The sequence below is a fragment of the Cyprinus carpio genome, chromosome A2, assembly GCF_018340385.1.
Source record: "Cyprinus carpio isolate SPL01 chromosome A2, ASM1834038v1, whole genome shotgun sequence".
In the NCBI taxonomy this organism is placed as follows: Eukaryota; Metazoa; Chordata; class Actinopteri; order Cypriniformes; family Cyprinidae; genus Cyprinus; species Cyprinus carpio.
In genome coordinates this window covers 23,448,860-23,462,635 of record NC_056573.1, presented here as the reverse complement: position 1 = coordinate 23,462,635, position 13,776 = coordinate 23,448,860, and the positions used below count along the sequence as shown (strand labels likewise).

Below are 13,776 nucleotides of genomic sequence, written 5' to 3'. Positions count from 1 at the left end.
CGGTTATCCCTATTGCTTGTACACTTTTTTTCTACCACATCTTTTCCTTCCCTTCGCCTCTCTATTAATGTGCTTGGACACAGAGCTCTGTGAACAGCCAGCCTCTTTTGCAATGACCTTTTGTGTCTTACCCGCCTTGTGCAAGGTGTCAATTGTCGTCTTTTGGACAACTGTCAAGTCTTCCCCATGATTGTGTAGCCTATAGAACTAGACTGAGATACCATTTAAAGGCTTTGCAGGTGTTTTGAGTTAATTAACTGATTAGAGTTTGGCACCAGGTGTCTTCAATATTGAACCTTTTCACAATATTCTAATTTTCTAAGATACTGATTTTGGGATATTCCTTAGTGGTCAGTTATAAACATCAAAATTAAATCAGTCTGTCTGTAATGAATAAATATAATATACAAGTTTCACTTTTTGAATGGAATTAGTGAAATCAACTTTTTGATGATATTCTAATTATATGACCAGCACCTGTAATTAATAATTGTATAATGATTTAGAGTAATTGGATGAAAAAAAATGTAAAGGTATTTAAAATGATTTTTAATAGAAAAAAAATCATTCTAGTTAAACATGGTCACATTTATTGTAATTCTCATAAATAATTTCTAATTTATAAATCTCACTCAAATTACAACACTGCAGAACAATACAATCGGTTTTTGACCTTGATCAACAATGTGCCGTGTAAACAAAAGTAGTTTTTGTTTATGAGTGATAGTTTAATTTGGGTAGTTTCAGCACTTCTGTTCCTCATGATGACTCCTGTAAGGAAGAAAACACGTTCTTCTAATGGATCATGACTGGTTTGTGCGTGTCTTTCTCAATCATAATAATTAGAAGAGAGGGAAAAAAAATGTCTATTTGACCACCCAGGATGGGTCTTTTCTGATGCTTTCATTTTCTGGGCCTAAAATAGCCACTCCACATGTCTGCTGACCGACACCCAAATACCTGGTTTAAAAAAAAAAAAAAAAAAAAAAAAAAAAAAATTATATATATATATATATTACACAAATAAAGCACCAGCACTTGAGAATAAATATTTTTTATTTTATTTATTGTTTTATATTTTTATTAGATATTTATATTATATACACATTTAAATGTTTTGTTACCTGCCAGCGACGTCAGTTAGGTTTTTATTGGTCACAGCGAACAGTCTCTCTCTGTGTCTTTGTTTCATCTCATCTGTAATGCCGTTTAAAAAACGCCCCAAACCTAAAGCACAATAACAAGGTCCTTGTGAACTAGAGCACAAATATCAAACAACATCCAAACACCTGAACATTAAAAAACAAAAACATTCACACGTCAAAACATCTGAACATTTAAACAAAAACATAACCCAACATTTTAACACTCCTACACTTCCCAAAATGTAAACAACAATCTCACAAAACATTCACATGTACAAACATCTAAACCAGGGTTTCCCAAAAAAGCTAATAATTAATCAATAATGAATGTCTTATTTTTACATTTTAAATAAAAAAAGAACCCTGCATATACTGATTTATATTTACTTATTTTAGGGGGTACTTCAGGTAAATATTTTACATCAGGTTTAGCTGACAAAAAAAAAAAAAAAAAAAAAAAAAAAACGTTTAGTTAACCAGACAAAAAAAGTCTGAGAATCCCTTGGAAACCTAAAAAAGCATGAACTATAGTAATAATACACAGAAGGGCTAAAATGTCACTCAGTGTCCCAAGATACAGCCCACATTACTGACCCTTATCTGAGGGGGCGACAGGTGCATCAACGGCGGAGAAAACTGAGAGCTTGGCCTCATCGATGTCCTGCTGGGTAAACTTTCCTGCTCGTGCCCACTCTACTCCGCCACGAAAAGCCGACAACGTCTGGGTGGAGTTTGGATCTCTGAGAAATTACCGTGACAACCAGATAATAAAACATGATCGACTTGGCACATAAAAATATACACTATGTGTGAAGCATATACACTGATGGATACATTGTATTAGATCCAATGAAATGTGGTGTAGGTACCTATAGGAATAAAATGAGAACAGGCCGCCTCCTCCCATTCTAGCTCCGCCTCCATAAGCCCCACCCTTTTCTCTGATCTCTCCATGCAGGAACTTAGCAGTCATCATCCTTGCTAAAATACACAGACTGAGAGAGAACCACAGATAACGAACTGTGAATTATAAAGAGCTGCATGATTAAATCGAAATAAATCCATATCGTGATTTAATTCAATAAACATGTGCATAAACTCGTAATAAGAAGCACTTATAAACCAGCTGCTGTCAACAAGTGTAAGCTGTAGGGACTTCCTGTGGTTTTTCACCAAAATAAAAGCAGCTGAACTGTAAAATATATTTGATATTATTGTACATTTTTTATTTTTATGATTATATTTTTCTTAAATATTCTGTTTTATTTTAAAGTAAAATATAAAATCAGTAAAATTTCTAGTAATACTTTAAGATTTTTTATTTAGCAGTAGTAGTAGTAGTAGGATAGTAATAATATTAATTATTATTATTAGCCATGTATATAAATACAAATATGAACTGTGCAGCCCTACAGACAAACAAAAACAAAAACACACACACACACACACACACACACACACACATATATATACATACATATATTTAATTTTTTCCCTCAAATCAAGTAGCCCTAAGTGAGCAAACATTGTTTTCCAAGAGTGTGTTTGCTGTACCTTGCGTAATCGGCGTGTGAGAACGGGACCGTCCGCACACACTCACTGACAAAGTTCACATTAAACGGAAGCTGGAAATATGTCTTCATCTGACAGGGTTTAAAATGAGGCTCCTGGCAGGATGAAGAGGGAGATCGGTGAGAACGCTACAGATCAATCAAACCTGAATGCTGCTGTGATGTTGTACAAACTCACTTACTGAGATAAGTTTACGACTCGCAGATGATCCAGCTTGAGGATCTAACGCTCTCTATGAGGGGAAAAACAAACAAAACAGCTTAATTCATTGTGAAAATTTGTCTTCTAAAAAGAAAAGTGTGGCGTCTCACCTCCACAACGGTTGGTCTGACAGGTTTGCGCTCCTTCCTGTTGGCTGCTATATTACCCATAAACCTCTCCACCTCTCCAGCTGCATCTGACATTTTCTGCGGTGTGGCGTTCACTGCACACCTGAAACCATGACATCGTAATCACATTCAGAAACCCATATACTGTATACATACATTTACAGTCAATAAGTTGTTAAAAATTTAATTTCGTTAATTCAGTTTAAAGTTTTCCCTGTTTTTTTACTGTTCAGTTTTCTACATTTTCTGTTCAGTTTCTATATTGTCTAAATTTCGACACAAAAATTTTGATGACAATACCCTATGTTTTTTTCCAAATCACATCCTACAAATAACAACAGTACTTCACCAGAAGAAATGACTTATGTGCTTATTATTAGTAATAAGTAGTGCTGTCAAACAATTAATCACGATTAATCGCATTCAAAATAAAAGTTTTTGTTTACATAATATATGTGTGTACTGTGTTTATCATGTATATTTTGTTTGTGTGTGTTTGTGTAGTTTTTTTGTGTGTGTGTATATACATATACATTTATATATTTATATTATTATATTTTTATATTATATATAAATATATTAAATATATAAACACAACATGTTTTTGTTAAATATAATTTATCTCATTTACTGTGGTTTTCATTTCATTTACAATTTTATGCCATAACAGTAGGGTTATTATTGTAACTTTTCTTTACTTGAAATAAAATTAAATAAACTTTAGTCAGTAGTTTAACTTTAATTTAATCTTTTTACAAAAAAAAAACAAAACTTAAATATAAATAAAAAATTGTATATAATTCATACTATACTATATAGACAAATAACAAAAGTACTAAAAATTACAAAAACAACAAATTAACAAAAAAAAATACAAACAAAAAATATAAAAATAACAGATTCAAAATATTAATAAAACCTGCTATACCAAAACAGGCTATATTCATGGAGTAATAACATTTAAAATAGTATTTATACCAATACACATTTATAGTTTGATATTTGATAAAAATTCCAATATTTTTCCAGTAGAAACATTTCCATTATGTCCATTAATGTAACCTACTTGCATATAAATATACAAATATACAAGTCTTGTGTGGCCAATTCTACATCTAGTTTATACAGTTTAGTTATTTCTATTTTCAAAAAGATTAACTCTTTTTTTTTTTTTTTTTTTTTTTACTGTGGTTATTGTTTACCTCATGTTCTCCGGATTCAGCAGGTGTCTCTTTATCCGGGGAAGTTTCCTCAAAACTGAAGTCAGATCAGTCAGCTCGGCTATTCTTTTCATAAACTTTACCTGAAATTAAAATATCATAAATTGACAACAATTTACTGTACAGAGCTGTTAAAGACTGGAGATCAACATGAGGAGCAGGCCTCAGCACTCACCTGGTCCATCCCGCTGAAGGTCTCCTGCAGGTCTGCTGAGGGCGCGAGGGTTCGAGCCGCACGTGTCATCGCATACATGTGACCGGAGTATGAGATGCCATTGGACAGCTCCTGAGCTGACATCATGACCAGCACACGCAGACGCTGCTCGTCATCAAAATGAGGGCTGAAGATGCATCAGAATAAAATCAATACACTTGCACAGAGATTTAAAGATTTCTTTTTCTGTCTCTTGAAAAAACACTAACCTGTTGAATATGTCACTCCACAGCTGAAACATGTCAGGTAGATTCCTCTCCAGACAGGAAGAAGAAAGCATGATACCCTAAAAAACAAGAATAAAAGACAAAAGCATCAAAGCTCAATCTCCAGAACAATTCACACTTTCAAACCTACAACCTTCTGGTTACCAGTTCTGAGCTGTATCAAATCATCCCCACTTTAAAAGTGCATATGCATCATATTTATGTAAAAATCGCATGATAGACGATGAAGAAACAGCAATACCTGCTCATACAGATCAAGTTGATCAGTGTCTGGTATGATCTGCGGAGATACAGACATGCCTCCAGTCTTCAGCTCAATACGCTGGGCCTGCTGACGATAATCCAGCTCTCCACAACCCAACCTGAGATTACACGATCATTATGATTCTACACGGTCAGTATGGTTTTTTTGAAAGAAATTAATACTTTTACGTAACAAAGGTGCATTAAACTGATTACAGGTAACAGTAAAGACATTTATAATTGTACAAAAAATTCAAATAACTGCTGTTCTTTTGAACTCTCTATAAAAAAAAAAACGCGTTTCCACGGTTTCCATACAATTATTAAGCAGCACAAGTGTTTTTTTTGAGCAGCAAATCATCATATTAGAATGATTTCTGAAGGATCATGATGTGACATTAAAGACTGGAGTAAAGATGCTGAAAATTCAGCTTTGCATTACGATTTAAAATATATTACAATAGAAAACAGTTCCTTTAAACTGTAATAATATTTTACAACATTTCTGTATAGACTTTTTAATAATAATAATTAAAAAAAAATGCAGCGTTGCTGAGGATGAGAGACAAAAATATTTTACAAAATCTTACAGACCCCAAACTTTTGAATAGTAATACATGTATACACATTCAGACTCACATACACAGTATGTATAGAATAGGTATATATTATAGAATATACATATATTTCTATATGTATAGAAACCTTTGAAAAAACAAAAATTCAATTAAACTGGCATTTCACACTTTTGGCATTATATTTTAAATCATTACTTATTAAGCATTTTAATTATTATGTTATTTACTAGATTTGTGAACTATATTTAGAAATTTGGCTGTATAATAAACAGATTTATAATATGAAGCCTCATAGCAGCAATTGCGGCATAATAAATATCTGCATTTGCCAATAGTAGACCAAATATGCATAATACACACATCCATATATTAAATATATAACTGCATCTGGTCGTAAGTGTAACTGCTGGATGTCTATGCAGTGTTTATGCAGTATATTTTCACACAGACTGGTCTGATTGAGTGTTGGTATATAATGGATATTATAAACTCAATGTTACAATATGCAGCAGCGATGAACCACAAAGGTTTTCATACTTGGTAATGACGCTGCAGAACAGAGGAACATAGATCTTCAGGTCTTCAGGGAGGGAGTTGAGATTGCACATGGCTCTGAAATACACCATGCCATTGGTGGGCTGCTCACAGCACTGTACAGGTACACCGCCTAGAAAGAGACAGTAGATGTAGTTAAACTCAGTAAATTGTTTTTTGCATCTATAATTTTAACTTTGAATGTGCTTGTTATATGTATGCGTGTGTGTTTGACCTGCGGTTCCCAGCTGTACCGGTGTGTAGGGAATGATCGGCTCAATGTCAGACACCTTTAATGCAGGTAGACAGGAAGCGTCTTGAGTCGTGCTCTGAACGGCCAACAGCTGCAAACCTGAAGCAACAACAACATTAAACCAGCTACAACAGAACAAGACTAATTATTCTTGTCTTTCCTGGTCTCATGATCATACCTTTCTCATAGATGTCTTTGTGGTCTGCATCGCTGAGGTTCTGTATCTTCTCCTGGAGCTTCTGTTCCTCAGCTTCAGCCTGTTTCTCCAAGAATCTCTCATCAGGACTCATGGTAAGGGTCAGTCGATGGGTGTTATCCTGAAACAAGCACAGACAAACTTTGCTTAATTCAGCAAACATATTAAAAATTGGACGTCCTGTTAAAAATGCTGTTTTTTTAAAAACACTCCAATTATGACCACAATCACATTTTAATTGAATTGTGTTTTTAGATTTATTATTCTATTTTTAGTTTTAAATTTTTAAAGTGTTTTCTAGTTTTAGGCCTTTATTACTTTAAAGTAGTGCTGGACTTTGTCCTGAAGGTAGCGAGGGTTCTCCTTCAGACACTGCTGGAATCTGGACACATTCTCACTGATCTTCAGCAGCTGCACCGGATCACCGTCGTGATTCCAACAGGATGCGATATACTGAAAGACAGGCAGGCAGAGTTAATGGTATTCTCATTATTTTGTATATTTTAAGTAATTGTGAGCAGGTTTTTGAAGGTTACCCTCAAATATCTGATAGAATTTCATAAAACCAACTTATTCACTTGTACAAAAAAAAAAAAAAGTTTTATAACTTATCTATATTGCGAAAATTAATATATAATAATAATTTTAATTATTAATAAATTAATAATAAAAGTTATTGTTTACATAGTATATGTGTGTGTACTGTGTATATTTATTATGTATATATAAATACACTCACATGCATGTATATATTTAAGAAAAATATATTATGTTTATATAAATATAAAAAATATATACTGTATGTGTGTGTGTATTTATATACATAATAAATATACACAGTACACACACATATATTATGTAAACAAAAACTTTTATTTTGGATGCGATTAATCGTGAATAATCGTTGCCCAGCACTAATATATATAAAAACCTATATATATATATATATATATATATATATATACACACACACAAACATATATAAACTTCTATTTATGCTAGTTTCTAAGGCAACATTACTTGCCTTTAACTGTATGAACTAAAATTGGGAAAAAAATTAACTGAATTTTTTTTTGTTTTAATCTATAAAACTACTTAATAAAAATGTAATAAAAATGACACAATAAAATGACTAAAACTTTAAAAATCAAACTGAAAACATAAAATAAAAAAACTAATTTAAAATATATTCATAATGATAGTAATAATAAAAAATATTAATAAAAAGTCTCAATGATAGTAAAATCACACTGGTATGTGTGTGAGAGAGAGAGAGTTTACTCACTGAAGCGAGAGCTAGACCAAAGCTGGTGGACTGATGTTTCATCTGAATCTCGATCTTATGCAGCAGAGCCTCTATCTGCTCCTCTTCAAAACCGGTTCTGAAACAGCAGTTCATTTACATTTATTCAATTAGCAGGTGATTTATGAAACTGATCGTCATCAGAAATTCAGATCCTCACAGTCAATCCAGACATCTGTACACTGGAAAAGCTTGATTTAAAGCAACAAAAAGCCTGTTAACACTCACGCAACGATGTCATCGATGGTTTGAGCAATGATGTGTTTGACCGTCTCAGTGTTGTCCTCCGCCATGCCCTGAAGCCCGATGGTGAAAGACGCTTGTCTAGTGCTGCCGTCAAACCTGCGTGAATCACACATTTATAAACTCCACTCTCAAGAACCTGAGAGATCACCTGATTTTATAGTCAAACAACATACCCCACTGAAGAGGAGAAGTCAGAACCGATTTCAGGCTCAATCAGGGCTTTGTAGAAGGGGGAGTTTGGACCAGAGATCATCAGAGAGGAGAGCAGGCTCAGAGTGAACGCCTCAAATGTGTCTGTGATGCTGAAACACGTAGACAAGCGGTTAGATATTTAAACCACAAATTAAAAAAATTACCCAAATTGCATAAATATCGCATGAATATTTGTGCACTCACTCTCCCAGCAGATAGCTCATGCAGAGCGTGTTTTGTTTCATGGGATCAGGAGCAAGTGCGTCAGGCCTACATGTCACATGATCCACTCTCTGAAACAAAAACAAAACATGACAAACCTCCCAAAGTTTTTACAGTGTGTCTGGACTGACTGCGTTGCATTCTCTGCAGTGATCTGGAGCGATTTCAAACATTGCTTCATGAAGCTCTGAAACATTTACGAATCTTTTGTGTTGAATCACACATTCAGAGCTCGTTTCAAACTTGCCACGTCGCGTAATTCCGGCAAACAAGGTTTTGTTATGTCAAACTGTTTTGAAACTTGGTCTGATCAGATCAGAACAGTGGTTCAGAGCTCATTTCAAACTTGTTAAAAGGATACTCCACCCCAAAATGAAAATTTTGTCATTAATCACTATAGATTAGATGAAACTTTCTTGAAAATGTGCATTTGGTTTGTAAGAGGTGTAATTCTACATGTTTTGGTGTCGTTTTTACATTTTGACCAGCAGGTACCGCCAGCCTATGGTGTTTCAAATTCAAGCGAAACTGTGAATAATTTTGCAAAGCAATTGAATTGGAGTTTCATTTCTCTCATCACTAATTCTCTGTGTTTATTACACAGGTCCTTCTCATGTGTGTATTGTGTAACGTACAGGTTTGTCCCAGTGCGCTTGGGGTGGAACTGCAGTGTTTGGTTCTGTTCTCTCAAATTTAGACAGGGCCTCTTTTTCTATCTGCTGCAGGTGCTGCTCCAACGGTAAGTCCCCGTATGTGAAGAACCTGCAAAAAACACACACAACAGCCAATGAGCATTGTCTGCTTTTTGCACTCATTCATTTCCAGAGTCTGAGAGTTTTATGTGTGTACCGTGCATTGCTGGGGTGGTAGTGTGTGGCGTGGAAGTGTTTGAGCTGTTCCCAGGTCAGGTCAGGAATGTCTAGCGGTGCCCCACCGGACACAACAGCGTATGTGTGATCCGGCAGGAGTTTATTCTGCAGGTGCTGAGCGTACAGACTCTCATTATCTGACTACACAAACAACACATACAAGAGTAAAAGAAGAGGCTGTTAGTCTTAAAACTCAAATCAATATAAATGTGACATCCAGTAGTGTTGTTACTGTTTTTTTTAGTAGTTTTTTTAGGAGGGAAGTAATGATGTATTTTTTTGTTATTTATCTTTACTTAGCAGGCTTTTTATACTATGACAATGTCTGCTATTATGCTGTTATACACATATTATAAATCAACAAAAGTGTGTTTTTTTTTATACTTGTGATGACCGAAATAATGACTTAAAATGTAATGGCAAAAATGCCAATTTAATGTACAAAAGAAAACAAATAACTGATTAATAATAAAAAAAAAATGTAATAATATAACATCATAAACATAATATTAGCTGATATCTACACTAGCAACCAAAGTTTGGGGTTGGTAAGATATTTAATAATTTTTTTTTTGAAGGCTGCATTTGGCTGCAATTATTTGAACAAAAATAGTTACAACTATAACATTGTGAAAAATTATTACCATTTAAAATAACTGCTTCCTATTTTAATATATTTTAAAATATTATCAATATCATTGTAAAGAACAGTTGGGCTGCTTAATATTTTGTGGAAATTGTGATATATTTTTACAGAATTCCTTGATGAATAGAATGTCCAAAAGAACAGCATTTATTTGAAACAGTAATCTTTTGTAATGTTATAAATGTCTTTAACTTTTGACTAATTTAATGCATCCTTTCTGAATATAAAAGTATATATTTTTATTCAGATTTAATTTTCTGATCCCAAACTTTTAAACAATAGTGTATAACGTCAGTTATATATCATACACATATCTTTATGCATATCACACACACATATATATATATATATATATATATATATATATATATATTTTTTTTTAATCAGAAGAGCATAGAGGGGTTTTCTTACAAACACTCCCTTCATCTCATTGAACACCACACCCTTGAACATCAGGCGACTCGAGGGGTCTGTGGGGGTCTCGTGCTCCAGTCTCCAGCCCTCCTGGCTGAAAAAAAAAAAACAAAAAAACATAAAATCTTTTTCAAAACCAATTTATGTGCCATTAATTACACAATTTGAGTATGTTTCATGGCTTTTACCAGAAGTCCAGTTCTCTGAGACAGGGGAAGAAGACAGCGTCTAGATATACTGACAGAAGGTTCTGGAAGTCCTTGGCATTCTGGGTGGAGAACGGGTACATCGTGTAATCGCTCGCTGGTGGGAGAGATTGACATATTCAGAAATACAAATCACACACACACACGCTCACTTAAACACAAACACACTCCAGGAGGTACCCGTGAAGGCGTTCATGAAGGTGGAGAGAGAGCGGTTGAGCATCTTAAAGAAGGGGTCTCTACAGGGGAAGCGCTGAGAGCCGCACAGAACCGTGTGCTCCAGAATGTGAGGAACACCGGTGCTGTCCATCGGCGTGGTACGAAACTGCACACTATAATAACACACGAAAAACACACGTACAAAGCAATGTGTACATCATTGGGGCATATAACAGAGTCCAAATAAAATCCTAAGCATATGCATGTTCATCAGACTGACACACACTGTACCTGAAGAGGTTGTTGGAATCGTCTCGGGCTGCATGCAGATACTGAGCTCCTGTGGCATCATGGGAGAGTTTAACGGACGTTAGGAACAAATCCGGCACTGCTGTTACCTAGATAATCACACTCAGTGTTAGCACTGGTCACACTGACAGACATACTTTCCAGAAGTGCTTTAAATGTCTGGAAGACTATCATTTTAATTTTTCCCAATCTGACAGTTGCATTGTATAATAGCGTAGAACACAAAAAGCCTACCGTATCATATCTGATATGTTCATTGCTAAGGCTTCTAAATGAGCAACATGATCAAAACTGTTGCATAGAATCTACTACATGCCTTCTGTGGACTGATTGATAGTTCATACTTTTTGTGGCAAGTAAAAAGCCTTTTAGTTTAATTCTAAAATTGTTCACCTTCAGGTTTGGGTTCACATGTATTTTGTCTGCTGTGAAATCTTTAGAGATTTTTAGAACAAAAGAATAACTTTTATACTGTTACTGGAAAGAAACAACTTATGTTCACTTGATTATCCACATAATTTTCAGAGAAATCATGTTAAAACGTGAGGATCAAGTATGATTCATCAGGCTTTTGGTGAACGTTTATTTGTTCATCTCTTAGTCATCATTGTACTTCATTGCACTGTGTTTTAAAACTACTAAAACACAGCATATAAATATAATCTTACGAAGACATATTATTGGGAGATATACAGTGATAAACGTTTTATGCAAGTAGTCTTCTGAAGTGTTATAAAGATTTCATTTGTTTACAAGCTATAAGAATTTCACCTTACTTTTTGGTCAAAGAAATAAAAGCAACTACACCAGTTTTTTGCTTGGGCCTCTTAGTGTTTTTGTCTTATTCCATATTCTCACTATATCATAACTGAGCCTGACGCATCAAATATGATACTCAACAATAAAACACATACACAAACTTTTGGATCTTCTTTTCAATTTTGTTTAAAGGTTCAACATTTAAAAAAATGCATTTTCTGATTATTATTTCATTTGCAAGGCAAAATCAAACCAGAGGTTGTGCATTACAATGCAATGAACTTATCTTGGTTTTACAGAAAGTTTTAGACTGGAAGGTGAACCCCTGCTTCACTGTAAGACGAAATAGAAACAATAAAGGCAGAATGTGTATTTACCTCTTTAACAGTGAACCCGTGGATCTTGTGTCCCACTGTGTACTGCTGTGCTCTCTCTACAGCAGAGCTGCCTCTCGATCTCCATGAACCCTGAAAACTACAACCCCCTCATTCTTCAGCCTCACAGATCACATTAATCAGCATGACTGAGCTTTTCCCAAAGGATTACAGTACATCATACATTTCAGAACAACTCAAACTTATATCTATAATCGTGATGACAATAATAACAAAGACCCGAATGATACATTAATCACAATTAAAATACAAACAACCGCCTAAGAAGGACCAAACATATATTTTGACAGTTTCATTCAACTGAACTGACAAGTGTAGTATTACTAACGTTACTCACCTCAAATTTTTAAGTTTCGTAATTAATACCTTGCTGTGACGAAACATTTCAGATGCTTAATTTTACTGTCTCTAATAATTACTGTGATTGCCGTACCAATTTACAAGTTAAAACACATTATATGTGTGCTGCTAGATTCATGTTTCCGTTATTATTAAAGCTCTGCCCTTGCATGTACCATGCTGCACACTGCGCATGCGCACTAGACGCGACCTCAACCGCTAACAACGCTGCTTTTCATTGGCTGCAAGATAAGAAGAGCGCAGTCGATTGATTCATACCGCTTGTACATAATAAAAGTATGTCCAATAAATAATAATAATAATAATAATAAAAATGTCAGTTGGATCCTATAAAAATTTGGTCTGGAAAAATATACAGACTTTTAGAACAAAGGACAAAGGAATGCAAGGTTTTTAATATTTAATCACTTTACTGAACACTTCTTATAATGACCGGCAGGTGTCAGTAGAAACAGAGGTCACTTAATAAACACAAGGGTCAAGTACTTAGAAATGAAGGAGCGCCTAAATAAACTTTTACTCGTTGGAAATGTAGAGAGTTACTCATTAGGGTTAAATATCTTTTAAAAAGTTTTAAAACGATAAACTGATTTCTGGAAGGTGTTTGTCCTTGTAAAGATTTACCATGGTTTATTCCCAAATTTCATTATTGCTACAATCATTGTTACCACTGTAAAATCATATATTTTAACATCTTTATTACATATTGGAAGACTAAGTCCATTTAACATGTCTAATGTTTTATATTATTTTCATTATTGCAGATTTGTGGTGCATTTCACGTTTTCTGCTAATTAATAATTTAGAATCTACAAAAATGTAGTTATTTTATGACAACTTATGGTAACACTTTAGATTAGGAACACATATTCAATATTAACTGAGAGTTAATAGTAAATAGTTATGTAATCTAAAGTATTACCCGACTTATACATCAAATATGCAATACAAAGTGCATGTGTTATGTTTTCATATTATTTCATTATTGCAGATATGTGATGAATTTAGCATTTTCTGCAGATTAATAAATTAGAATTTTTATTTTATAGCTTACTTTTATAATTTACAGCATTATTTGTTCTTTCCAGAACTGAAATCTACTGAGAGCCCTAGTTCTGTTTTAAAGTCATTTTTAATTAGTTTTTTTCATATGGGTTTGTTTAAAGTTTCTTTCTCAGTGTTTTG

The 13,776-nt window shown here is 34.0% G+C and overlaps 1 protein-coding gene across 1 annotated transcript; it reads right to left on the bottom strand.

Annotated features, from left to right (window-relative positions):
• Positions 1-567: 567 nt before the first annotated feature.
• On the bottom strand, positions 568-12,779 carry LOC109064372 (presequence protease, mitochondrial). The gene is made up of 27 exons (XM_042711415.1): positions 12,569-12,779; positions 12,214-12,310; positions 11,060-11,166; positions 10,790-10,941; positions 10,592-10,706; positions 10,401-10,497; positions 9,324-9,484; positions 9,110-9,236; positions 8,457-8,545; positions 8,234-8,362; positions 8,043-8,156; positions 7,797-7,893; positions 6,830-6,964; positions 6,494-6,632; positions 6,298-6,414; positions 6,066-6,195; positions 4,949-5,069; positions 4,690-4,766; positions 4,442-4,607; positions 4,249-4,349; positions 3,029-3,149; positions 2,899-2,949; positions 2,700-2,812; positions 2,015-2,140; positions 1,740-1,885; positions 1,125-1,227; positions 568-960 (listed from the first exon to the last, which is right to left on the bottom strand). The coding sequence occupies exons 1-27, from the start codon at positions 12,613-12,615 to the stop codon at positions 867-869; spliced, it is 3,072 nt and encodes a 1,023-aa protein (XP_042567349.1). The 5' UTR covers positions 12,616-12,779; the 3' UTR covers positions 568-866.
• Positions 12,780-13,776: the final 997 nt, after the last annotated feature.

What these genes read in the sequence shown, in the direction of transcription:
- LOC109064372 (XM_042711415.1), bottom strand. Translation starts at nt 12,615, where the DNA reads ATGTTTCGTCACAGCAAGGTATTAATTACGAAACTTAAAAATTTGAG. An exon ending in CTCAGAGAACTGGACTTCTG is followed by an intron (nt 10,498 to 10,591) that starts GTAAAAGCCATG and finishes TTTTTTTTTCAG; the next exon opens with CCAGGAGGGCTGGAGACTGG. An exon ending in CAAAGACATCTATGAGAAAG is followed by an intron (nt 6,415 to 6,493) that starts GTATGATCATGA and finishes TTGTTGCTTCAG; the next exon opens with GTTTGCAGCTGTTGGCCGTT.